The sequence below is a fragment of the Oncorhynchus kisutch genome, linkage group LG15 (assembly GCF_002021735.2).
Source record: "Oncorhynchus kisutch isolate 150728-3 linkage group LG15, Okis_V2, whole genome shotgun sequence".
Lineage (NCBI taxonomy): Eukaryota > Metazoa > Chordata > Actinopteri > Salmoniformes > Salmonidae > Oncorhynchus > Oncorhynchus kisutch.
The window spans coordinates 12,146,665-12,172,194 of NC_034188.2; the positions used below are offsets into that span (position 1 = coordinate 12,146,665).

Consider the following 25,530-nt stretch of genomic DNA (forward strand, 5'->3'; position numbering starts at 1 on the left):
TCTATGCAATGCATAGACCCCCCCCCTCTATGCAATGCATAGACCCCCCCCCCTCTATGCAATGCATAGACCCCCCCCACCCTCTGTGTGATGTGCAATGCATAGACCCCCCACCCTCTGTGTGATGTGCAATGCATAGACCCCCCCCCCTCTATGCAATGCATAGACCCCCCCCCCCTCTATGCAATGCATAGACCCCCCCCCCTCTATGCAATGCATAGACCCCCCCACCCTCTGTGTGATGTGCAATGCATAGACCCCCCCCCCCCTCTATGCAATGCATAGACCCCCCCCCCCCTCTATGCAATGCATAGACCCCCCCCCCCCCTCTATGCAATGCATAGACCCCCCCCCCTCTATGCAATGCATAGACCCCCCCCACCCTCTGTGTGATGTGCAATGCATAGACCCCCCCCCCCCCTCTATGCAATGCATAGACCCCCCCCCCCTCTATGCAATGCATAGACCCCCCCCCTCTATGCAATGCATAGACCCCCCCCCCTCTATGCAATGCATAGACCCCCCCACCCTCTGTGTGATGTGCAATGCATAGACCCCCCCCCCCTCTATGCAATGCATAGACCCCCCCCCCCTCTATGCAATGCATAGACCCCCCCCCTCTATGCAATGCATAGACCCCCCACCCTCTGTGTGATGTGCAATGCATAGACCCCCCACCCTCTGTGTGATGTGCAATGCATAGACCCCCCCCCCTCTATGCAATGCATAGACCCCCCCACCCTCTGTGTGATGTGCAATGCATAGACCCCCCCCCTCTATGCAATGCATAGACCCCCCCACCCTCTGTGTGATGTGCAATGCATAGACCCCCCCCTCTATGTGATGTGCAATGCATAGACCCCCCCCCACCCTCTATGTGATGCATAGACCCCCCCCCCCACCCTCTATGTGATGCATAGACCCCCCCCCCCCCCTCTATGTGATGCATAGACCCCCCCCCCCCCCTCTGTGTGATGTGCAATGCATAGACCCCCCCCCCCCTCTATGTGATGGCATAGACCCCCCCCCCTCTGTGTGATGTGCAATGCATAGACCCCCCCCCTCTATGTGATGTGCAATGCATAGACCCCCCCCCCCCTCTATGTGATGTGCAATGCATAGACCCCCACCCTCTATGTGATGTGCAATGCATAGACCCCCCACCCTCTATGTGATGTGCAATGCATAGACCCCCCACCCTCTATGTGATGTGCAATGCATAGACCCCCCCCACCCTCTGTGTGATGTGCAATGCATAGACCCCCCCACCCTCTGTGTGATGTGCAATGCATAGACCCCCCACCCTTTGTGTGATGTGCAATGCATAGACCCCCCACCCTTTGTGTGATGTGCAATGCATAGACCCCCCACCCTTTGTGTGATGTGCAATGCATAGACCCCCCACCCTCTGTGTGATGTGCAATGCATAGACCCCCCACCCTCTGTGTGATGTGCAATGCATAGACCCCCCCCCTCTATGTGATGTGCAATGCATAGACCCCCCCCCCTCTATGTGATGTGCAATGCATAGACCCCCCACCCTCTGTGTGATGTGCAATGCATAGACCCCCCACCCTCTGTGTGATGTGCAATGCATAGACCCCCCACCCTCTGTGTGATGTGCAATGCATAGACCCCCCACCCTCTGTGTGATGTGCAATGCATAGACCCCCCCACCCTCTGTGTGATGTGCAATGCATAGACCCCCCACCCTCTATGTGATGTGCAATGCATAGACCCCCCACCCTCTATGTGATGTGCAATGCATAGAACCCCCACCCTCTATGTGATGTGCAATGCATAGACCCCCCCACCCTCTATGTGATGTGCAATGCATAGACCCCCCACCCTCTATGTGATGTGCAATGCATAGACCCCCCACCCTCTATGTGATGTGCAATGCATAGACCCCCCACCCTCTATGTGATGTGCAATGCATAGACCCCCCACCCTCTATGTGATGTGCAATGCATAGACCCCCCACCCTCTATGTGATGTGCAATGCATAGACCCCCCACCCTCTATGTGATGTGCAATGCATAGACCCCCCACCCTCTGTGTGATGTGCAATGCATAGACCCCCCACCCTCTGTGTGATGTGCAATGCATAGACCCCCCACCCTCTGTGTGATGTGCAATGCATAGACCCCCCACCCTCTGTGTGATGTGCAATGCATAGACCCCCCCCACCCTCTGTGTGATGTGCAATGCATAGACCCCCCCCACCCTCTGTGTGATGTGCAATGCATAGACCCCCCCCACCCTCTGTGTGATGTGCAATGCATAGACCCCCCACCCTCTGTGTGATGTGCAATGCATAGACCCCCCACCCTCTGTGTGATGTGCAATGCATAGACCCCCCACCCTCTGTGTGATGTGCAATGCATAGACCCCCCCCACCCTCTGTGTGATGTGCAATGCATAGACCCCCCCCCCCTCTATGTGATGTGCAATGCATAGACCCCCCACCCTCTGTGTGATGTGCAATGCATAGACCCCCCACCCTCTGTGTGATGTGCAATGCATAGACCCCCCACCCTCTGTGTGATGTGCAATGCATAGACCCCCCACCCTCTGTGTGATGTGCAATGCATAGACCCCCCACCCTCTGTGTGATGTGCAATGCATAGACCCCCCCCACCCTCTGTGTGATGTGCAATGCATAGACCCCCCCCACCCTCTGTGTGATGTGCAATGCATAGACCCCCCCCTCTATGTGATGTGCAATGCATAGACCCCCCCCTCTATGTGATGTGCAATGCATAGACCCCCCCCCCTCTATGTGATGTGCAATGCATAGACCCCCCCCCTCTATGTGATGTGCAATGCATAGACCCCCCACCCTCTGTGTGATGTGCAATGCATAGACCCCCCACCCTCTATGTGATGTGCAATGCATAGAACACAATAAGAAGAATTGTAATTATCATAATGAATTATTGTAATGTTTGTTATGTTAAACAAATAAACCCAAAAGGGATGTGTTGCCAACTGGTGATTTGACACGAAAATAAAATTCATTCATTCACAGGAAACATGGCAACAGGACAAAACAGTCCCCTCCGGGATTCCCTGATTGCAACAGGACAAAACAGTCCCCTCCGGGATTCCCTGATTGCAACAGGACAAAACAGTCCCCTCCGGGATTCCCTGATTGCAACAGGACAAAACAGTCCCCTCCGGGATTCCCTGATTGCAACAGGACAAAACAGTCCCCTCCGGGATTCCCTGATTGCAACAGGACAAAACAGTCCCCTCCGGGATTCCCTGATTGCAACAGGACAAAACAGTCCCCTCCGCGATTCCCTGATTGCAACAGGACAAAACAGTCCCCTCCGGGATTCCCTGATTGCAACAGGACAAAACAGTCCCCCCCGGGATTCCCTGATTGCAATTTGTTTGGCAAAATCAAAATCCCCTATATATTATGTGAGGGCTTGCAAATACGATCACTGCACATTAGCAAAAGAATAACGTTCAAATCATGCCACTCAACAAACTTTTATTTACTTGATAAACAGGAATCTCACCTTGAGGTGGGGGAACATGTTAGCGTGGTCTCCGATGAAGAAGGTGTGTGGCATGTAGGCTAGTTTCTCAGAGTACTGCTCTGCCACCTCGAAGGGGGACGTCTCCTTGTCTGACACAATGTAGTCCATGAAAGGAGCTCCGCTGGTCCCTGGGTAGCCCAGCCACATACACTGAGAAGGAGAGAACAGTTGGAACAGTCAACTTTATTTGGACATTATATCCCAGCTGTGGTGTAGCGACTTTTTTTTTTATGAGGGAGCGCACTTAAATAAATAAAAAAATTCAATTTAATGACAGATGTAGCCTACTGAATATCATTGTAGAACAGGCCTACCCCCAAATATGTAGTCTCAAGAAAAGGTGACCTTTTTAATACCCTCAAAACACAAAGTAAGGCTTAACTAATTTCCAAGTAGGCCATCACTGTCAATCGTAAATTATAATCAGTTATGGAAATATGCAGTTAGATCTTCTTGAATTACTTTGCGAACAAAAAAGAAGATTGTGTTAAAATATTAGCCTTTCTTCTAGGACTCTTTTGTTTCAGTTAAAGCATAGTGTACAAAACATTAGGAACAGCTGCTCTTTCCATGACAGACTGACCAGGTGAACGCTACGATCCCTTAATTATGTCACCTGTTAAATACACTTCAGTGTAGATGAAGGGGAGGAGACAGGTTACAGAATGATTTTAAAGCCTCGAGACACGGATTGTATGTGTGTGCCATTCAGAGGGTGAATGGGAAAGACAGAAGATTAACGTGCCTTTGAACAGGGTATGGCAGGCGCAGCGGTTTGAGAATGTCAAGAACTGCAACGCTGCTGGGTTTTTCCACAATCAGTTTCCTGTGTGCGTCAAGCATGTGCTATCGCCCCAAGTACTTCTAGCCAACGTGACAACTGTGGGGATACATTGGAGTCAACATGGTCCAGAACCCCTGTGGAATTTATTTGACATCTTGTAGAGTTCATGCCCCGACGAATTAAAGGTTCTGAAAAAGGGGGTGCAACTCAAAAATACAGACACCCCTTCAAATTAGTGGATTCGGCTATTTCAGCCACAGCTATTGATGGCAGGTGTATAAATACAGTTGAAGTCTTAAGTTTACATACACTTAGGTTGGAGGCATTAAAACTCGCTTTTCAACCACTCCACAAATTTCTTGTTAACAAACTATAGTTTTGGCAAGTCGGTTAGGACATCTACTTTGTGCATGACACCTAATTTTTCCAACAATTGTTTACAGACAGATTATTTCACTTATAATTCACTGTATCACAATTCCAGTGGGTCAGAAGTTGACTGTGCCTTTAAACAGCTTGGAAAATTCCAGAAAATGTCATGGCTTTAGAAGCTTCTGATAAATGACGTCAATCAGCCTGAGTCAATTGAAGGTGTACCTGTGGATGTACTTCAAGGCCTACCTTCACACTCAGTGCCTCTTTGCTTGACATCATGGGAAAATCAAAAGAAAATCAGCCAAGACCAATTTCCAAACGCCTGACGGTACCACGTTCATCTGTACAATAGTACGCACGTATAAACACCATGTGACCACGTAGCCATCATACCGCTCAGGAAGGAGACGCGTTCTGTCTCCTAGAGATGAACGTACTTTGGTGCAAAAAACGCAAATCAATCCCAGAACAACAGCAAAGGACCTTGTGAAGATGCTGGAGGAAACAGGTACAAAAGTATCTATATCCACTGTGAAACGAGTCATATATCGACATAACCTGAAAGGCCGCTCAGCAAGGAAGAAGCCACTGCTCCAAAACCTACATTAAAAAGCCAGACCACGGTTTGCAACTGCACATTCGAGCAAGGATTGTACTTTTTGGAGAAATGTCCTCTGGTCTGATGAAACAAAAATAGAACTGTTTGGCCATAATGACCATCGTTATGTTTGGAGGACGAAGGGGGAGGCTTGTAAGCCGAGGAGCGCCATCCCAACCGTAAAGCACGGGGGTGGCAGCATCATGTTGTGGGGGTGCTTTGGTGCACTTCACAAAATAGATGGCACCATGAGGAGAAAAATTATGTGGATATATTGAAGTGACATCTCAAGACATCAGTCAGGAAGTTAAAGCTTGGTCGCAAATGACTCTTCCAAATGGACAATGACCCCAAGCATACTTCCACATTTGTGGCAGGACAACAAAGCCCTGACCTCAATCCTATAGGAAATGTATGGGCAGAACTGAAAAAGAGTGTGCGAGCAAGGGGGCCTACAAACCTGACTCAGTTACACCAGCTCTGTCAGGAAGAATGGGCCAACATTCACCCAACTTATTGTGGGAATCTTGTGGAAGGCTACCCGAAACGTTTGACCCAAGTTAAACAATTTAAAGGCAATGCTACCAAATACAAATTGAAACTTCTGACCCACTGGGAATGTGATGAAATAAACGCTGAAATAAATCATTCTCTCGACTATTATTCTGACATTTCACATTCCTAAAATAAAGTGGTGAACCTAACTGACCTAAGACAGGGAATTTTTTACTAGGATTAAATGTCAGGAATTGTAAAAACTGAGCTTAAATATGTAAACTTCCGACTTCAACTGTATGTGTGTGTGTATTATATATATATATATTTTTTTTTTAAAGCAAGCACACAGCCATGCAATCTCCAGAGAAACATTGGCAGTAGAATGGCCTTAAGAACTCTGACTTTCAATGTGGCACCGTCATAGGATGCCACCTTTCCAACAAGTCAGTCACAGTTCTGCCCTGCTAGAGCTGCCCTGGTCAACTGTAAGTGCTGTTATTGTGAAGTGGAAAAGTCTAGGTGCAACTACGGCTCAGCAGCGAAGCGGTAGGCCACACAAGCTCACAGAACGAGGACGCCGAGTGCTGAAGCCCGTAAATATTGTCTGTCCTCGGTTGCAACAGTCACTACCAAGTTCCAAACGGCCTCTGGAAACAACGTTAGCACAGGAACTGTTCATTGAGAGCTTCATGAAATTGGTTTCCATGGAATAAGATCACCATGCGCAATGCCAAGCGTCGGCTGGAGTGATGTAAAGCTCGCGGCAAACGCTGTCTGTGGAGTGATGAATCACACTTCACCATCTGGCAGTCTGACGGACCAACCTGGGGTTGGCGGATGCCAAGAGTTCGCTACCTGCTCCAACTAAAGTTGGAATAATGGTCTGGGGCTGTTTTTCATGGTTTGCACTAGGCCCCTTAGTTACATTGAAGGGAATCTTAACGCTACAGCATCCAATTCATTCTGTTATTCAATGCGTTTGCATGGTCAAATAGCAGTAAGGCCGATTACAATTAGTTTTATACTTCAAGGAGTATTACAATTCTAAATCAAATAGCAAAAGGATCGTTGGTATGACCTTAAAACGATGCAATGCAGCCCATGAAACATGGCACAAACACTTCACATGATGGGTTTCTATTGTTGTTGAGTATAGAAATGAACACGGCTAAATAACGCCTGTATCTCACCTGGATGGGAGCGGGGCGCAGGGCAAACAGCTCGTTGCGGGCTCCTTTGGTATAGCCGTTCATATTGACCAGGATGTGGAGTCCATCCTGATGGATCCTGTCTGCTGCCTTACCGTTACACGGGAGCTGACAGTGGGGAGGAGTGGAGATGGAGGGAGAGACAGGAGGAGAGGGAAGGGAGAGAAGACAGGAGGAGTGGAGATGGAGGGAGAGACAGGAGGAGAGGAGATGGAGGGAGAGACAGGAGGAGAGGGAAGGGAGAGGATTTAAATCTTTACTCTGAAGTGTTGGATGTGGCCGAGTGGACAGAGAAAAGGAAGCTACTTCTGAAGTACTTAGATTCAGTTCTCAATCTGAGTTTACTCACCTGTGACAGGTCAGTGAAGTGATGGGCCTCGGCCACCACTTTAACCCTAAAGTTGGTGTTGTCATCTGGGCTCAGGGCATAGCAGAACACCTGGGGAGAGCATGTTATAACCATGTTACGACCAACTGTTAGAACCCCCGCCAAACATGTTATAACCATGTTACGACCAACTGTTAGAACCCCCGCCAAACATGTTATAACCATGTTACGACCAACTGTTAGAACCCCCGCCAAACATGTTATAACCATGTTACGACCAACTGTTAGAACCCCCGCCAAACATGTTATAACCATGTTAAGACCAACTGTTAGAACCCCCGCCAAACATGTTATAACCATGTTATGACCAACAAATTTCAAATAATGTTTGGTCACTATAACACCTCACTTATTTATCCATTATTTATTCAGTTACATCAACAACAAAAAAACATTGATTTAAATGACAATCGAATCCAAGTAAACAAACATCAGTTCATTTTAAATCATTGGTTGTTGCCAGTCTAGTGGTAATATGTCACAACAGTTAGAAACCCTCACCTCAAACTTCTCAGAGTTGTGCATGCCGGGGATGGACTGCATGAGGTGGGAGGTGGGGTGATTCCCGAAGTCAGAGCTGACATATCCTACCCTCAGACGCCCTGCGCTGGCCTTCAGGTCCTTGGGGTACTCAAAGGCCGGCTTGTGGAGCGCATTGATCTGTGGAGGGACGGGGACGGGGGACAGGGGGTGCGTTAGACTAACCAGGATACATCCCAAACGGCTTCCTATTCCCTATACAGTGAACTACTTAACCAAAAATACTGCTCTACGTAATGAAAAGGTGCCATTTGAAACCGAGTCCAAGGCTCTCTTCTAGCATACTACATAGAATGATTGCTAGTATGGACACTGGAACATCATAGCCTGTCAAGACAATGACCATAAACCCTAGCTCCTTTCACGTGGTCCAACTAGACAAGGCAGATTGAAACCAGATCCCTCGTCCATTACAACTAGCCTGAACCTGACCTGAACATCCAACCCTAACCAATCTATGACCGGACCAAGCTCTTCCCTCTGCAAGCAACCCAACCACCTTCTGACATCTATGGCTGCTTTTAATGTATATTTTCAACTAAATAAAAGACTTAAGGGCTTAAGTTTCCTTAAAATGCGCCAGGCAGGTAACTTCCAAGCCATCCCACCTTACCGTTTACCCTTCACCATGCAAGCATCCCAGCCCAACTTTCACCTGAATAGAAGGTCAATGTTGTACTTGCTTTGATGAGGGCCTGTACCTTGTCCAGACAGAGGTTGCCGTGCCTCTCAGCGATGGCCTTGCGGAAGCCGTGAGAGAGGGGGTACAGCATGCTGTGGTGGGGGTGCACCGAGGGCAGACGGTTCTTATCCAACTGGTCAGCCACGATGCTCACCAGCTTCTTCATACGATCGTCATAGTCTGTCCAGTCACACACAATCTGGGGAGAGGAGAGGACTGCTGTCTAAGTGGTGAGGTGTGTGTTGGTGTGAGAAGTTTTTTTGAGGCAGTCTGAAGTGGAAAATCTGGGAAATGTAAATCAAAGAACAGTAACTTGAGCCTTACTTGGTTTAACTTTCATCGATAGATGAGGATTTGGCCTCGAGCGTAACTTGACATAGGAGACTAGTGTGTGTGTGTGTGTACCTGCAAGCAGTGTGCTAGGTTGCAGTAGGCATCAGGGAAGTCAGGCTTCAGTTTCAGGGCTGTACGGTATGAAGCAATGGCTTCTGGGATGTTTCCAGAGTCCTGAGGGGGGAGGGGACAATAACTGAATCATAACACAACTTCCTTTATAAATAAAATGAATTTTAATATTTCCATTCATTAAAAAACAAATTGCAGACCCAATTTTGTTCTGCGGAATATCAGTGACAGAAGAAAAGTGAAGTCGACTTCACTGCCTTTTGTAGGTCTGAAAGGAGTTGATTTAGAATTGGGGTTGAGAACAGAGATGGCAGATGAAAGTCACCTTGTGTATGGAGGCCAGGTTAGAATGAGCGTCAGCGAAGGCAGGGTTGATCTGGATGGCTCTGGTGTAACACTGTAGAGCACCCTGGATATCCTGCATCTCCTTCAGAGTGTTGCCCATGTTGGAGTAGGCATCAGCAAACGTAGGGCTGATTCTACAGACACACAAACAATAAAGTAGGACGCCAGTCAACTCGATTCAGAACCTTGAAACAGCATCCCTATAAGTTGCTTCTGTCGATTGTCAAACCACAACTGATTGAGATGAGGGCGAGACGGAGGGAGGGGTCTGTCTACGGACCTGATGGCCTCCTTGTAGTGCATGAGGGCCTCCTGGAGTTTCCCCTGTTGTTGCAGAACGCTGGCCAGGTTAGAGTGGGCCGCAGCAAACTCTGGAAACACCTGAAGACAACAACCACACGTTACAATACATATTACAACAGAACACTGGCCAGGTTAGAGTGGGCTATAGGGTATCCAATCAAAAAGTGCATCAAAAAGTGCATCATTTGACCACTAGAGGATTATCTAAGATATTAACATATTAAAATCCTTGTTCCAAACATCAGGTCTCTACCATGATCCATTCAAAAGTTATTGGAGTGTTGACAACTTGTAGGATGGCCAGAATCAGGACGACTAAATCAGGCCAGAAAAAAAAGTAGTAATAAAATACAAGTGTGGAAAGTTGCATCGCGTCAGATAGGTAGCCTTAACCTGTCTAGGGCAACAGCCAGTGAAAGTGCAGGGCGCCAAATTCAAAACAACAAAAATCTCATAATTAAAATTCCTCAAGCATACAAGTATTTGACACCATTTTAAAGATAATATTCTCGTTAATCCAGCCACAGTGTCTGATTTCAAAAAGGATTTACAGCGAAAGCACCACAAACGATTATGTTTGGTCACCACCAGGCCACAGAAAAACACTGCCATTTTTTCCAGCCAAAGAGAGGAGTCACAAAAAGCAGAGAGATTAAATTAATCCCTAACCTTTGATGATCTTCATCAGATGACACTCATAAGACTTCATGTATGTTTTATTTGATAAAGTTCATATTTATATAAAAAAATCTGAGTTTACATTGGCGCGTTACGTTCATATTACCGGATGTATTACGTTATGAAATCCAACACTTTTACATATCATGTTAATGGTATGTTAGATAAAGACCACCACTGAACTATTCAGAACATGAATAAATCATATTTGTCTTGGTAAAATGTATGTTATAACACAAGGAGGTGAAATGATCGCCAAAGCACGTTTTCACCCACTCTGGGCAGAGTAAGACACCTATAGGTTAAAATACATACTACAACAGGACACTAGCCAGGTTAGAGTGGGCCTGCTGTAAACTCTGGAAATAACACCCCCCCCCCCCCTGAAAAGTTTCAGTCACCACCAGATTCATTAAATGACACTTCCTTAAAAAGAGAACACTGAGCTGACGAGCTTGCGAAAAAACAAAAACAAAACAAGGGCTTATAAACAGCCTTCCTTTAACCTATCAGGTAAAATACTTTTCAATGTTACCGTCAATGCTTTCTATGAGCATTCTGCCATATAGTTAACTCTCTCACCTCCAGGGCTTTCCTGTAGAGCTGGACGGCGTCCTCGATGTTGCCCTGCTCCCTCTTGATGTTGGCCAGGTTGTTGAGAGAGTCTGCGTGGGTGGGACACAGACGCAGGGCCGTGTTGTAACACTCCTCAGCTTCGGACACCTGGGAGAGGCGGGGTTCAAACCACACATGGTTAAACCAGAGACACACACAGCCAGACACATTCACCCCACACACAAACACTCACATTTTCAGACAGACACCAAGCCCCCGAGAGGGCCAACAGAAAAGGAAACCCCAACAGACAGACACCAAGGCCCAGAGGGGGCCAACAGAGAGGCAGAACAGAGAGGCAGAACAGAGACAACAGCGACGGCTAACGGACAGCTGGAACCCATATCAATCTTCATCTATTTGCAGCTGAACAGAAGACATCTAAGCATCCCAAAATAATCTTTGTCTAGAGTAGTGGTGAAAGGGATAGCCGCAACAATCACGAAGACCAGTGTGTCATGCATATCCATCTAACCACACCCCAGTCTGATCTCTGACCCCCGTCATCTCCTAAACTGGGTCAAGGAGGACATGGCATGCACAGGGCACAGTGAACTGCTGCGGCCTGCTGGGACAGCCGTGCCTCTCACACTGGGAGAAGGGATGCAGAATAACGGAGCAGTCGCTCACTGCGTGGACACACACACACCGTGTTCTTCCTTACATTGCCCTTCTCCTTGAGGGCGTTGGCCAGGTTACAGTAGGCGTCGGGGAAGTGGGGCTGCAGCTCGATGGCGCGGCGGTACGTGTCGATGGCCAGATCGATAAGACCCTGCTCGTAGTAGACGCATGCCAGGTTGCCGTGGACGACTGCGTGGTTGGGGCTCAGGCTGAGGGCCCGCAGGTAGCCAGCCACCGCTCTGAATAGTTGGAAGAAGAGAGAAGGGTGGGTAAACTACTGGTAACAATTAAGGCAAATACTACTAAAGGCTGAACACTCAGAGGTAGCCCACCAAAGCTCTGCAGAGCAGAGAGCAGAGTGGCACTAGTGCTACTGAGCTGTAGTAACATTAGTCTTTGTTAAGATGGCGCTGTACTGGATGGCCTCCGTTTAGCCAACTTTGAGATTATTTGGTACTTTATTTTCTCTAAATGTATTCGCTATCATTCTTACAAACGGACAACTTTTGAGCATCAGATCGGCAGTTACTGCATTTGGGCTTCAACTTATCTGCCCTGGACTCTTCATGTTATTCCGACCAAGAGGAAACACCAACATTAGAGGTAAGGGGGGGGGGGGTCATGGAGAGATGAAGGTGAAGGGAGAACCTGCCATCTCTTCTCTCCATTCTACTAGTCACTTGATAGAAAGAACCTCTGATCACAGATTTGCTACCAACAGAACTCCCAAAGCTAAAATGGTCTCTGCTTTTCTGAAACATGGCTCTTGGGCAAGATACCCCCTCATGGCTATTCAACTCGATTTGGGCTGTCACCCCCCCCCCCCCCCCCCCAAAAAAACTTGAGTTTGTTCTTTCGTTCAATGGTTTGTTAGAAATTTTAAAACTTATTTTTGCCAATAAAGACACAACCTGCGTTTTAATAATATCAACAATATGTAGGCTACTGAGCTCATCTGATGCTTTAAGCACACTGGTTAAATAACACAAATGACTGAAGAGAGCCTAACCATGAAAAAAATAAAATAGTATCTTAATGTTACTTATTTGAAAAATCTTTACAGCTCTCTTTCAATAAAGACGCAGCATAAAAATAAAAAAAAGTAATGCTCTGATCCTATAGAAACGTCGTAAAACAGGCCTACCGGTTTTCTTTTTATCCCTTGCACAGATAGTGGTAGGTAGTTCCAGACATGTCTGTCCAGAGCTCACTGGGAAACAGAGACGAGAATATTTTATACAATTAGCTATCGTTAGCTTCAGGCCGGACCCAAGTTAACAGTAGATACAACGTTCCAAGTTCCTTGCAGACAGGCCATGCTAGCCAATGTGATTTATACAGCCTATCAACCACACAAATCGACCCATCGACTAAATGGGGTCAGCCCTAAACTCAATGGATTCCCCATTCACTGTGTTGACAGGACAGTGGGAAAAATAGAGGGGGGGCTTTTGCCACTTCGACAATTGGTGTGCTAACTAGAGCGTGGTGGAGGTGTCGACTCATTGTTCACCAGTTTTGAAATACATGGTCAAACGCTGCCCCTTTTCCTTCCAGAGGCTGCTTTTCGGGTTGCCGGAGATTTTTATTCTGCATCATTAAGACACTTGATGCACAACTTCCATCAACAAGCCCTGACTTCAACCCCATCTTACAACTTTGACGTGAATTGGAACTGAATTGGGCTGCAAGCTAGGCCTAATCGGCCAAAATCAGTGCCCGACCTCCCAATTTTTTTTACCTTTATTTTACTAGGCAAGTCAGTTAAGAACAAATTCTTATTTTCAATGACGGCCTAGGAACAGTGGGTTAACTGCCTGTTCAGGGGCAGAACGACAGATTTGTACCTTGTCAGCTCGGGGATTCGAACTTGCAACCTTTCGGTTACTAGTCCAACGCTCTAACCACTAGGCTACCCTGCCGCTCGAGACTGAATGGAAGCAAGTCCCTGCAGCAATGTTCCAACAGCTAGTGTTTAGTGAAGAGCACTTTTTGCCAGTCCTGTCTGGTCCAGCGATGGTGGGACTGTGCCCATATGCAACGTTGTTGCCGGTGATGTCTGGTGAGGACCTGCCTTACAACAGGCCTACAAGCCCTCAGTCCAGCCTCTCAGCCTATTGCGGGCAGTCTGAGCACTGATGGAGGGATTGTGCGTTCCTGGTGTAACTTGGGCAGTTGTTGTTGCCATCCTGTACCTGTAACGCAGGTGTGATGTTCGGATGTACCGATCCTGTGCAGGTGTCGTTACACGTGGTATGCCTCTGCGAGGACGATCAGCTGTCCGTACTGTCTCCCTGTAGCGCTGTCTTAGGTGTCTCACAATACGGACATTGCAATTTATTGCCCTGGCCACATCTGCAGTCCTCATGCCTCCATCTTTCTTTTGGTGTTTTCAGAGTCAGTAGAAAGGCCTCTTTAGTGTCCTAAGTTTTCATAATTGTGACCTTAATTCCCTACAGTCTGTACAGGTGCATGTTCATGCATGGGAAACAGCATGAGAAACAGTGTTTAAACCCTTTACATACAATGAAGATCTATGAAGTTATTTGGAATTTTTTTTTGCAGAGTTTATTTTCCATAACCAAAAATATTGCATTTTCAGCTAGTGGACAAAACCGAAAGTACGAGAAGTATAGAAATAGTGCACATAGAACAGTTCTACATCTTGGATTTGCTTTCAATGAGAAAGACAGATCTATAACTCACATTTCTACGTGAATATGGTTGGGTCGCCCAAAAACGTTATATATTCCAGCTTTAAAAAAAAGGTTAAATACTACAGAAAGTCAGATTTTGTACAATTTATACAATATAAAACATACTTACCCACAAGATAATATACTACCCTTACAAACCAGAACCAAGGCTCGACAAAAGCTCTACTTGCGGCAGAAACATTGGGTATGTGCGCTGCTGCTATTACCTACCACCACCAAATCTACAGCTACCTACCACCACCAAATCTACTACCTACCACCAAATCTACAGCTACTACCTACCACCAAATCTACAGCTACTACCTACCACCAAATCTACTACCTACCACCTACCACCAAATCTACTACCTACCACCTACCACCAAATCTACAGCTACCACCTACCACCAAATCTACAGCTACCACCTACCACCAAATCTACAGCTACCACCTACCACCAAATCTACAGCTACCACCTATCTACAGCTACCACCTACCACCAAATCTACAGCTACTACCTACCACCAAATCTACAGCTACTACCTACCACCAAATCTACAGCTACTACCTACCACCAAATCTACAGCTACTACCTACCACCAAATCTACAGCTACTACCTACCACCAAATCTACAGCTACTACCTACCACCAAATCTACAGCTACTACCTACCACCAAATCTACAGCTACTACCTACCACCAAATCTACTACTACCTACCACTACTACTAAATCTGCCTACCAGCACAAGAGCTACTACCACCATGCATATGGTTCTGTGTGTGTTTGACTTTCTTCAAAATGTAATTACAAGGTGTCAGAGCGTCATACCTAGGTCTGCGTCCCAAAATGGCACCCTATTCCCTATACAGTACACAATTCTGACTGGAGCCCTACGGGACCTGGTCAAAAGTAGTGCACTACACAGGGAATAGGGTGTCATTTTGAACACATTCCCTATTATTGGCCTAAGACTCACTAGGTGAATTGAGGATAATTAGGAGTGAACGAGGGAGTGTCTTCAGGTCTAACTGGTTATGCCACGGGAAAAGTCTCTGACCTGTCAAAGATGCGAGCCTCTTTCAGAACGTTGCCCAAGTTGATGTAGGCATCCAGGAAGTTGGGATCCAGAGTCACAGCCTGACAAACACCCATAAACACATCAAAACAGACAGGACATACTGTATTAGAAGGGTGTTAAACATTTCCTCCCAACACCAGTTGTAATGTGGAAATATTTAAGATGAATAAAGTTCCTTTTCAATTTAGAGTAATTAACACAATTCATATTTATATACGTTTTCCCATGTTATCCACATGATTTTAGGGGTTCTATTTGTGAGACAGGTTGGTCACAAGTTGTAATGCTGGATGTTACTCATATCTGTTGAAAGGGACTGACGCTAGACTGCAGTTTCAAGGAGACTGATTGTTGTTGTATTCTGTGGAACACTGATTCTGTGGATAGCAGCCGACAAGGTCTTGGCTTTCTGGTGCTGTATAATTACGATAAGGACCTTCTCTGCGAAGGCCAAGCTAAACATTCTCTCTGCTCCTGTTGCAACTTGAATTAAACAAAATAGATTTTCTGATTGACTATATCCACCACTGCGCTCACTTTTGTTGACCTAAAAAAATCCCCTTTAGACCAGTGAACAGGGACAGAATATTCCACAGTACTCTACTTCAAATGTTCTCAGACATTAATAGTATTGTGTGTGAATTATCAAATGTTTCAGCCCAGACATGTATCATTAGTCAGTGACACTCGACTATCCTGGTCTGTCCTTTGTTTTTACATCGTCGGCTGTGTAGAAGAGTCTCACCTTCTCAAAGTGGTGTATGGCCAACCATATCTCTCCCTGGGCGTTGAACACACAGCCTAGGTTGCTCCAAGCCACCGCAAAGTTGGGCTGAGTCTCAATAGCCTTCAGGTAACACGCCTTCAATGGGTTAACAATCAAAACCAGAGGAGAGGAAGCGTAGTGGTAGGAGGAGAGGAAGCGTAGTGGTAGGAGGAGAGGAAGAGTAGTGGTAGGAGGAGAGGAAGAGTAGTGGTAGGAGGAGAGGAAGCGTAGTGGTAGGAGGAGAGGAAGAGTAGTGGTAGGAGGAGAGGAAGCGTAGTGGTAGGAGGAGAGGAAGCGTAGTGGTAGGAGGAGAGGAAGCGTAGTGGTAGGAGGAGAGGAAGCGTAGTGGTAGGAGGAGAGGAAGCGTAGTGGTAGGAGGAGAGGAAGCGTAGTGGTAGGAGGAGAGGAAGCGTAGTGGTAGGAGGAGAGGAAGCGTAGTGGTAGGAGGAGAGGAAGCGTAGTGGTAGGAGGAGAGGAAGCGTAGTGGTAGGAGGAGAGGAAGCGTAGTGGTAGGAGGAGAGGAAGCGTAGTGGTAGGAGGAGAGGAAGCGTAGTGGTAGGAGGAGAGGAAGCGTAGTGGTAGGAGGAGAGGAAGAGTAGTGGTAGGAGGAGAGGAAGAGTAGTGGTAGGAGGAGAGGAAGAGTAGTGGTAGGAGGAGAGGAAGAGTAGTGGTAGGAGGAGAGGAAGAGTAGTGGTAGGAGGAGAGGAAGAGTAGTGGTAGGAGGAGAGGAAGAGTAGTGGTAGGAGGAGAGGAAGAGTAGTGGTAGAGGTTGTAAAAATAAAAAAAATCAAATAAAAAAGGGCAGAGGAAACAGAATTAGTGACCGTTCTCAACTAAAGCAAAAAGTGAGTGTGCAGCATGGGCTCGCCTGCGCTGAAATCTGCGGCGCTAAGCTGCCTTGCTTATTCCTACGCTGCGCAGATCCAACCAGCACCCACACGCAGACCGACATTCTGCAGTTATCATCATGGCCTCTTTCATAACACGAGGAACCGAAACGACTAGACACTACTAGACTTTTCTTCTGTTTTGTTATGAAAATGTACAGCCCTTAAGCTGCTGATATGAGTGAAGGAAAATACCTGAATGATATTCAAATGTCTAAAACAACCAGTAACTTCGTTAGTTGCAGTCTATTTGATAGCTGTATCTCTCACAACCTTGAATGGCGGGTGCTGCGTGCAGGTGGAGGTCCCTGTAATGCGTGCGCACAAAAATCTACGTGGGCTGGGCGTGTCCTAGGTGTGTGTCTGACTACAACCAAAGTCACCCCGCACGCCACCGACCCTGCTGCTGCTTAGCAACACAAGGTCGTTGTTCGCCGCCGCTGCGCTCGCTGACCCCGGCCGCTTTGCGGACCGGCTGCAGACCCAGAGTCCCGGGAGACGCCCTGCTTACCCAGACTGTCACACTCTGTACCCACAATGCCTTTCAGAACCAACGTGCGGCAGGGGAGAGGGTTGGGGTTAGAGGTCATTGAGACCGCAGCCAAGTGGCTGATTAGATAGAGGGGGAATACAGAGAAGGGGAGAAATTTAGGGGCATCAAGACGGCCAAGTGTCTGACACCCTAAGAGGACAGGAGAGCTGATCTACCACCAGAGCCCAGGGACTGCTCTGCAGGGCAATGCGGAAATAGAGGAGTTGTTTTAGAGAGACAAATTGTGTCCTGTTGGAGTTTGGGGGTACGCTGGGTGCCAGGCTGACAGAGGGCGTCAGGGGGAGGGTCTGTACCCAGCAGGCCGGGGGGGGGGAGTGGGGGGGGGGGGGAAGCGTCGCTTGAGCCTGAGGCCTTTTTGGCCTTGGAAGGTTTGTTCGCTGCGCAGCCCCTGCGTTACTGCACACTCACAGCGCAGTCTGCACCACCGGCAGAACGCTGCAGCTCCAAAACCAAGAAGGAAATCAAATCAACAGGAAATAAACGCAACCAACAAGTCAGAGTTAGATGGTTCTTTTTCTTCAAATTCACATTTTTCCCGCTAATTGCTTCCATGTTTGGTATATTTTTGGAATTTATTGATATAGGTTTTGGCCGTTGTTGTCATGGTAATTTAAGGTATTTAAAGGAATGCTTACTGTACTTCTTTTTGTGTTTGTTTGTTTTACTGTTCTTTTCTTGTTTTGTTTCTCTGCTCTTCAGAGGAAGCCACAAGACAGAGGCATGACGTAGTAGTAGTAGTAGTAGTTCGTGGGGTTCTCTTTTGCTGGCAGTTTACAAACCCGTTACCACATTGTTTGGACTTTGTCAGAGGGGAGGGCGGCAGCCTCAGCAGCTGGTGGTTGAGGACTGATGCTGCCCTAGTGATCCGTGTTTCAGCCAGGGCACCTAGGGTACGGTAGCAGGAGTAATGTCATCACCCACCTGAAACAACCTTCTAAATAACATCATCAGTTGTGGAAAAAAACCCAAGAGACAAAATAAAACAAGAGCGTTAGTAAAAGTTGGCATACAATACATTATTTTTTCTCCTCTCATATGGAAATTAAATAAAACATCCCAAGAAATAAACAGCACTAAAAATAAGACAACCTGCTCTGTTAACATTCATGTTTATTTTATTTTCCAAGGGGAAAAAAAGTGATGTTTCGGGGGGTGTGGGGGTTGGCACGAGGGAAGAAAGGCTTCAATAAAATGTGTTATCAACCACTAATATTAATATTATGGCCAAGCTAGGAGAAAGGAGGGAGGATAACTAGCTTGATCTTCATCAAATGAACTGATGAAATTTCTTTGGGAATAATATGTTATAGCATACGCTCTCCTTCAACCTCTTCTTCAACAAGGATCTTATGCTTGGCCTTTTCTTTGTCCTGTTGTGCTTGAATCCTGGCCAATGGGGAGTGAGAAGAAAAGCCTTGGCTGTGTAATGTTTGGACATCTAGAAGCCTCCATTAGGTAGCTCTGAAATAAAGAGGGTTTCTCTCTAACCCAGCCAACTGAACGCGGGCGGCGGAGTGCAGATTGTGAGCTGTCTGCCTGACGCAGCATCAGACTATACTACGGGCTCTTGTAAGGAGGGGTGTGTGAGAGATAGGGTATGAAAACGTGGTACAGTCCTGACTATTCTATTAACCCACTCTTACAGCAGGGACAGTCAGATAAGATAACCAGTAGGGGGGGGTGGAGCCTCTGATTGGGGTGTAGCTGGGGTGTCAGGAAGGCAGCTCTTAGCGCCACACTCCACCGGACCTAGCGAGCGCGCGGGGGGGAGGAGCAACAGCGCAGGGATGGCTGGCCTGGCAGCTCCCTGGAGCTCCTCCCCCTTCTGGCACCAAATAAGATGGCCTGGCACCAGGTCACCTAGCAAGATGTCAACTCCACAGCTCCAGCTTTCACCCAACCCAGGGAAGGTATAGATATCGTATCAGGGAGATGAATAGAGATGTCACTAAAAAAAATAGCCAACGTATGCATGGCTTAGAGGAGGTAAATAAAGATGGAATAACAGGGTTAAAAGGCACTCCATAAAATACAAGACTAGCAAATCTGCATGGGTACGGAGTAGTGGGAAAACTGGACTGATTGGCGGAGCTGTCGATTTGTTGTTAAATAACTGGAGTAATGTGGTTTGGTTAGAGGCCATCTTATCTTTTGCATTGCAGAGATGAACTATCTTCATCAGTTCATTTATCCTTCCAAGACCGAGCCAGCATTATCCCTCCAAAACCACCTTCGTTTTTAGCATTTCAGGAGTTTTTAAATGGGAAGAGGAAAAAAAAATCCATATCAGAACCCTCATTATTGCTAGCAATTTGAAAAGCCCAGCCTTTCTTCCTGTGAGGGGAGGGGAAATGACCTGAGGTTGAGAGGTCAGAGCATTGTGAGAGGAAGCAGGGGAGTTGTGTGGGGGTGTTGGAAGTGGAGCTCAACAGGAACAAAGTATAAAGCGGTCTGAAAAGTCACTTACAGGGAGAGAGAGAGAGAAAAGAGGGTTTAATGGGTTGGGGGTCTAGAGAACCCCCCCCCTTAAAAAAAAGCCTCATAAGAGGAATGGGGAATCTGCCCAGAGCCAGGGTGTACTGGGGTGGGGCCTGCCCAGGGCGATAGGACCTGCCCAAGGCGTAGTTGGGGGGAGGGGGGGGCCTGAGATTGGCATCAGGGACAGAAAAATCACACTCAAGTGAATGAGTGTGGGGGGGGGGGGGGGGGGGGGGGGGGGCAAAAGAGCACTGGCTCAAAGGGGGGGGGGGAATAGAACTGAAAAAATATCTACAAAGAAATCAAAGTACAAAGTAAATTTTAAAATAAAAGATAGATAAGCAAAAAGCTGTGCCGGTGTCAAGCCTCTGGAACATACCTTAGCCTCTTCCAAACGCCCCAGCGCTTTGAGCAAGTTCCCCAGGTCGCTGCGGACACAGTACAGATCCTGAGGGACAGGAAACAGATTAGAGCTCCAAACCAGAAACGCACTACTAGACCGACTAACACATGTAACTTCAGATCTACACCCGCATTGACATCTGCTAAATACGTGTACGTGTATGTGACCAATAACATTTGATGTCAGATTGAGGTAGATTGCGGGTGCAAGACAGGTTCAGAGTCAAGGTCTGGCAGAACACCAAAACATTGGGTTTTTGTGCTGGGCTGCTACCTTATGAGGTACAACAAACTGGGTCCAAGGTCTACTCACAGGGTTGTACTGTAGGGCTGAGACGTAGGCCTGGACGGCTCCCTCCATGTCCCCCGCTGCCACCAGGGCTGCTGCCAGGTTGATGTACCCGTCGATGAAGTCTGGTTTCAGCCGCAGGGCGTGGCGGTAGTGCTCTATAGCCTCCTGCAACTGGCCGCGCTCCTTGTACACGTTGCCCAGGTTGGAGTAGGCCTCAGCCAGCATAGGATTCTGCTTGATGGCCAAGGTGCTGAAGTGGGCAGATCTGGAAGGACGGAGGTGGTGGTCACGAGGCGGGTAGGCAGTACTGGAGAGATGTGGTGGTGTGTGGTCCAGTACTGGTACTTTGGTCAATGGGAGATCTCATTTAGTAACACGCTAGCTGGTGTGTTGTGAGATAGTGGGACGACTAAATGATTGTGTGTGGGGGGGGGGTAAAATGTATGTTTAATTCAAATCACTTCCTTGTGCTTATAGTACATAGAAAGAGCAACAAGCCAAAACACCAGAGAAAAACAGCTAAATCCAAGCCAACAGCTGGATCACCTGTGAGAAGAGAAAACAGCCAACAACCCCTGTAAGAGTCATTTTAGAGACGCATGAAGATTACTGACAGACCAGCTGCACAGCCAGCCATTCCTTACTCCCCAACACCACAGGTGTAGTAGTAACATGCACTGTAGCAGCCAGAGCGCTGCAGCTCCAGCCAGTCACAGTAGGCCCAGTATTCTCTCCAGACTGCAGTGTGAGCTGACAACCCTCGCTGTCCACCTCACCTGTCGAGCCTGCGACACTGGAAGTGGATGGAGGAGAGCAGCAGTAGCACGCCCGTGTTGTCGGGCTCCTGCCTCCACAGCTGCATACAGTGGCGCTCAGCAGCCTCAAAGTCACCCGACTGGTACTCCCTGTGCGCCAGCTCGGCCAACCCTTGGAAGGAAAGCATACGTTGTTTTGTCGGTTCTGTATCACCAACACCCAACAACCCGAGGAGGGGGGAAACAACATGTTAGAAGAGATGGAAGAACATGAGGACAGAGACAAAATAATAAACAAGATTAGGTACTTGAGAAATCAAATCAGACCATTTATAAAATGCCCTTGGGTGCTAAATAAATTGCACCGTTGTAGATCAATCAATAGTTTAATAGAAATCGCTGTGTAGCAATGGACTGTTCTGGGCTGTCCGAACCATTCTTCCTAGGTTTTGGCCTTTCTAGGGAGTTTTTCCTAGCCACCGTGCTTCTACACCTGCATTGCTTGCTGTTTGGGGTTTTAGGCTGGGTTTCTGTACAGCACTTTGAGATATCAGCTGATGTACGAAGGGCTATATAAATAAATTTGATTTGATTTGATTGGACTGTCAATCACAGGGTATTAGTCATGTTTTAGAGACAAATATGGGGCTACAGGTCAGATAGCTACTGTTATATAGGCCAAGAAGTCAACCGTCCTTGAAAATAGCAGCAGGCATTCTTCCTTTGAAAGATACACTACATGACCAAAAGTACATAGAGTTGGTCCCCCCCCTTCACAGCCTCCACTCTGCCACTAGATGTTAGAATATTGCTGCCACATTCAGCCACAAGAGCATTAGTGAGGTCGGGCACTGATGTTGGGCTCGCAGTCGGCGATCTAATCATCCCAAAGGTGTACAGTGGGGTTGAGGTCAGAGCTCTGTGGTGGCTAGTCAAGTTCTTCCACACCGATCTCAAACCATGTGTGTGGACCTCGCTTTTTATTTTACCTTTATTCAACTAGGCAAGTCAGTTAAGAACAAATTCCTATTTTCAATGACGGCCTAGGAACAGTGGGTTAACTGCCTGTTCAGGGGCAGAACGACAGATTTGTACCTTGTCAGCTTGGGGATTTGAACTTGCAACCTTCCGGTTACTAGTCCAACGCTCTAACCACTAGGCTACCCTGCCGCTTTGTGCATGGGGGCATTGTCATGTTGAAACAGGAAAGGGCCTTCCCCAAACTGTTGCCACAAAGTACAAAGCACAGAATCGTCTAGAATGTCATTGTATGCTGTAGTGTTAAGATCTCCCTTCACTGAAACTAAGGAACGTAGCCCGAACCATGAAAAACAGCCCCAGACCATTATTCCTCTTCCACCAAACTTTACAGCTGACACTATGCAGTCGGGCAGGTAGCGTTCTCCTGGCATCCGTCAAACCTAGATTCTTCTGTCGTATTGCCAGATGGTGAAGCGTGATTCATCACTACAGAGAACATGTTTCCACTGCTCCAGAGTCCTATGGCAGAGCGCTTTACACCACTCCAGCCAATTCTTGGCATTGCACGTGGTGATCTTAGGCTTGTGTATGGCTGCTCGGCTATGGAAACACATTTCATACATCTCCCGGCAAACAGTTATTGTGCTGATGTTGCTTCCAGAGGCAGTTTGGAACCTGGTAGTGAGTGTTGCAACGGAGGACCGACGATTTTTCCACTCTACACTCTTCAGCGGTCCCGTTCTGTGAGCTTGTGTGGCCTACCACTTCGTAGCTGAGCCATTGTTTGTCCTAGACTTCCACTTCACAATAACAACACTTACAGTTGACCGGGGCAGCTCGAGCTGGACAGAAATTTGAAACAGACTTGTTGGAAAGGTGGCATCCTATGACAGTGCCATATTGAAAGCCACTGAGCTCTTCAGTAAGGCCATTCGACTGCCAGTGTTTGTCTACGGAGATTGCATGGCTGTGTGCTCGATTTTACACTTGTCAACGGGTGTGGCTGAAATAGTTGAATCCTTTAATTTGAAGGGGTGTCCACACCTTTGTATATATAATGTAGCTAACTGATTAGCCGCTGTTTGCTATATAACAGTCAAGAGCTGAAGAAAAATTGTCAATTGGGATTTTATTAACTAACGTTAGTTAGCTAGACAGTTCTAACTAGCAAATGTTGATGAGCTTCGTTATAAAAAGCATCAACATTTGCTAGTTAGAACTGTCTGACACGAAATATTATGAAAGACGCAATGTTGTGCGATTAAATGAAAATGGACCAAAGTAACTTACATAGTTAGATGAAATGTGAGGTGATTGTTTACAAATGTACGCTAGTTGGCGGAAAAAACAACCCATCAACATCTCGTTCGCTAACTAGCTAAAATTAGATTGATGCCTAAAAATGTAAAGATAAAACTAAACGGTCTATAGACAAAATAGTCAATAAACACAGTGTCAAATAATTATCCACGTTACCTAGCTAAATTTCATTGTATCAAACGTTGGGGAAGATAACTAAAATTACATTTTGCGAGATTATGGTCAAGCTTGCTAATACAATAACATCCTTCATGTCTGGCGGGTTCTACCTACATGATCCGTGTTGTGTCTTCACACAACATATCGCTACATAGCCACACCTGGCTAAGTGACATGCTATAATTGAAGTTGAAGAAACATTTGGATTATTTACACGCCGGCATAAAGTTTTTTTTTAATGGTTCTGCAAGATGTTAGCAGACTCGTGTCATGTTAACAACGTTAGCTAGCTAGCGAGAGCTCTACCTGTGCTATCAGCCACGTTTCCCACGGAGCTCGCCATCTCCTCGGTCTTCGAGTCTTGCACGGTGGTCGTCAGTGTTGTGGTTTGATGATATCAAATTATGAGAAACGTTTAATTATAGGCGTCGATAGGTCGACGTGTATTGAGCTGTTGCTAGCTAAAGCTGTTAGCCTAGCTATGCTAACCAGAGTCAATGCTAGCTAGTCAAGAAGAAAGCCACTCTCTTTTCAAGAGTTGGCTAGCTCCTAAGCGATTTACTGTCCTTGTAATATATACGTCTGACTGCTAACAATCAACGTACTGCTACGGGACTCAAATAATTATTCCTTCAAATTCTCAATCATGAAGTGCTGCTTCGTCTTCAACAAAGCGACTCAAGGGACACAAAATGGCGAATGAGCCTCAGCCAGGGACACATTTTTTGACAGAAAATAGATCCAATGAACATAATAAATCCACAAACTATACAGAAAATGAGCGTAATTTATTAACATGTTGATGACATATGAAATATTCATTCATTATTCAAAGAGTACAAACCCAACGTTTAAAAACGAGTATATGCAAACTTTTTGTAAATAATAATTTTAGCGCGGATAGATACATAACCACAGTGAGTTTTTTTGTGACGCATGTGCACTGCGGCAAATCGAAGGCGAAGAGAATGTTCTGAAAGATGACGTTCATTTCAGGGTTGTGAAGAGAAACTACGGCATTTAAAAGATGGAGAGACTGAATTGTTATGACATTGATTGAAAGACATACAAATGCATGTGTTTGTTCGCTAACTAGAAGTAGTTTAAACTTGTCTGGGTAGGGCTGGATGCATAGTGGTTGACCGTCGTTGCAACATGATGGAACGATTGATGCATATTCATTATTTTCTTATACCCCCTCTTTGAGAATTGTTGTGTCCATGTACAACTAATTAGTAGGTAATGTACAGTGATATAGTGCACACTTTGGCAAGGTGAGCGCCAACGACTTTGGGCATTTAATTTTTGTCCACGACCAACAGGGGGCAATCGCCACATACCTTTTGATTCCATGTTTTTTGTTTTTGTTTTTTTCATTATTATTTCATTTATTTCATTATTTTACGGAAATGTCAATAATGTAAAGCACAGGTGTCAAACTTATTCCAAAGAATGGCCGAGTGTGCGGTTCTCGCTCCTTCTTTTTACTTAATTAATGAATTGGTAAGGAACTCCCCACACCTGGTTGTCTTGGGCTTAATTGAAAGAAAAAAATCAAAAACCTGGAGAC

General features: G+C 46.6%; 1 protein-coding gene across 6 annotated transcripts in view; it reads right to left on the minus strand.

The window, feature by feature from the left end:
* The window catches only part of LOC109904959 (UDP-N-acetylglucosamine--peptide N-acetylglucosaminyltransferase 110 kDa subunit-like), a 39,795-nt gene extending 15,138 nt beyond the window's left edge, over positions 1-24,657 (minus strand). The window contains exons 1-16 of one of the 6 annotated variants that reach the window (XM_031789657.1): positions 24,267-24,657; positions 21,522-21,705; positions 20,767-21,010; positions 20,431-20,499; positions 16,113-16,229; positions 15,347-15,426; positions 11,620-11,830; positions 10,938-11,078; positions 9,655-9,755; positions 9,355-9,508; positions 9,030-9,131; positions 8,626-8,823; positions 7,904-8,062; positions 7,364-7,453; positions 6,997-7,122; positions 3,531-3,701 (exon numbers count right to left, since the gene is read on the minus strand). In XM_031789657.1, the coding sequence (XP_031645517.1) occupies positions 3,531-3,701; positions 6,997-7,122; positions 7,364-7,453; positions 7,904-8,062; positions 8,626-8,823; positions 9,030-9,131; positions 9,355-9,508; positions 9,655-9,755; positions 10,938-11,078; positions 11,620-11,830; positions 15,347-15,426; positions 16,113-16,229; positions 20,431-20,499; positions 20,767-21,010; positions 21,522-21,705; positions 24,267-24,303 (2,184 nt within the window). In that variant the 5' untranslated portion in view covers positions 24,304-24,657. The remainder of the gene's footprint in view (positions 1-3,530; positions 3,702-6,996; positions 7,123-7,363; positions 7,454-7,903; positions 8,063-8,625; positions 8,824-9,029; positions 9,132-9,354; positions 9,509-9,654; positions 9,756-10,937; positions 11,079-11,619; positions 11,831-15,346; positions 15,427-16,112; positions 16,230-20,430; positions 20,500-20,766; positions 21,011-21,521; positions 21,706-24,266) is intronic. The other 5 variants (XM_031789662.1, XM_031789661.1, XM_031789658.1 and 2 more) reach the window with 5 other exon arrangements.
* Between the last annotated feature and the right edge of the window lie 873 nt (positions 24,658-25,530).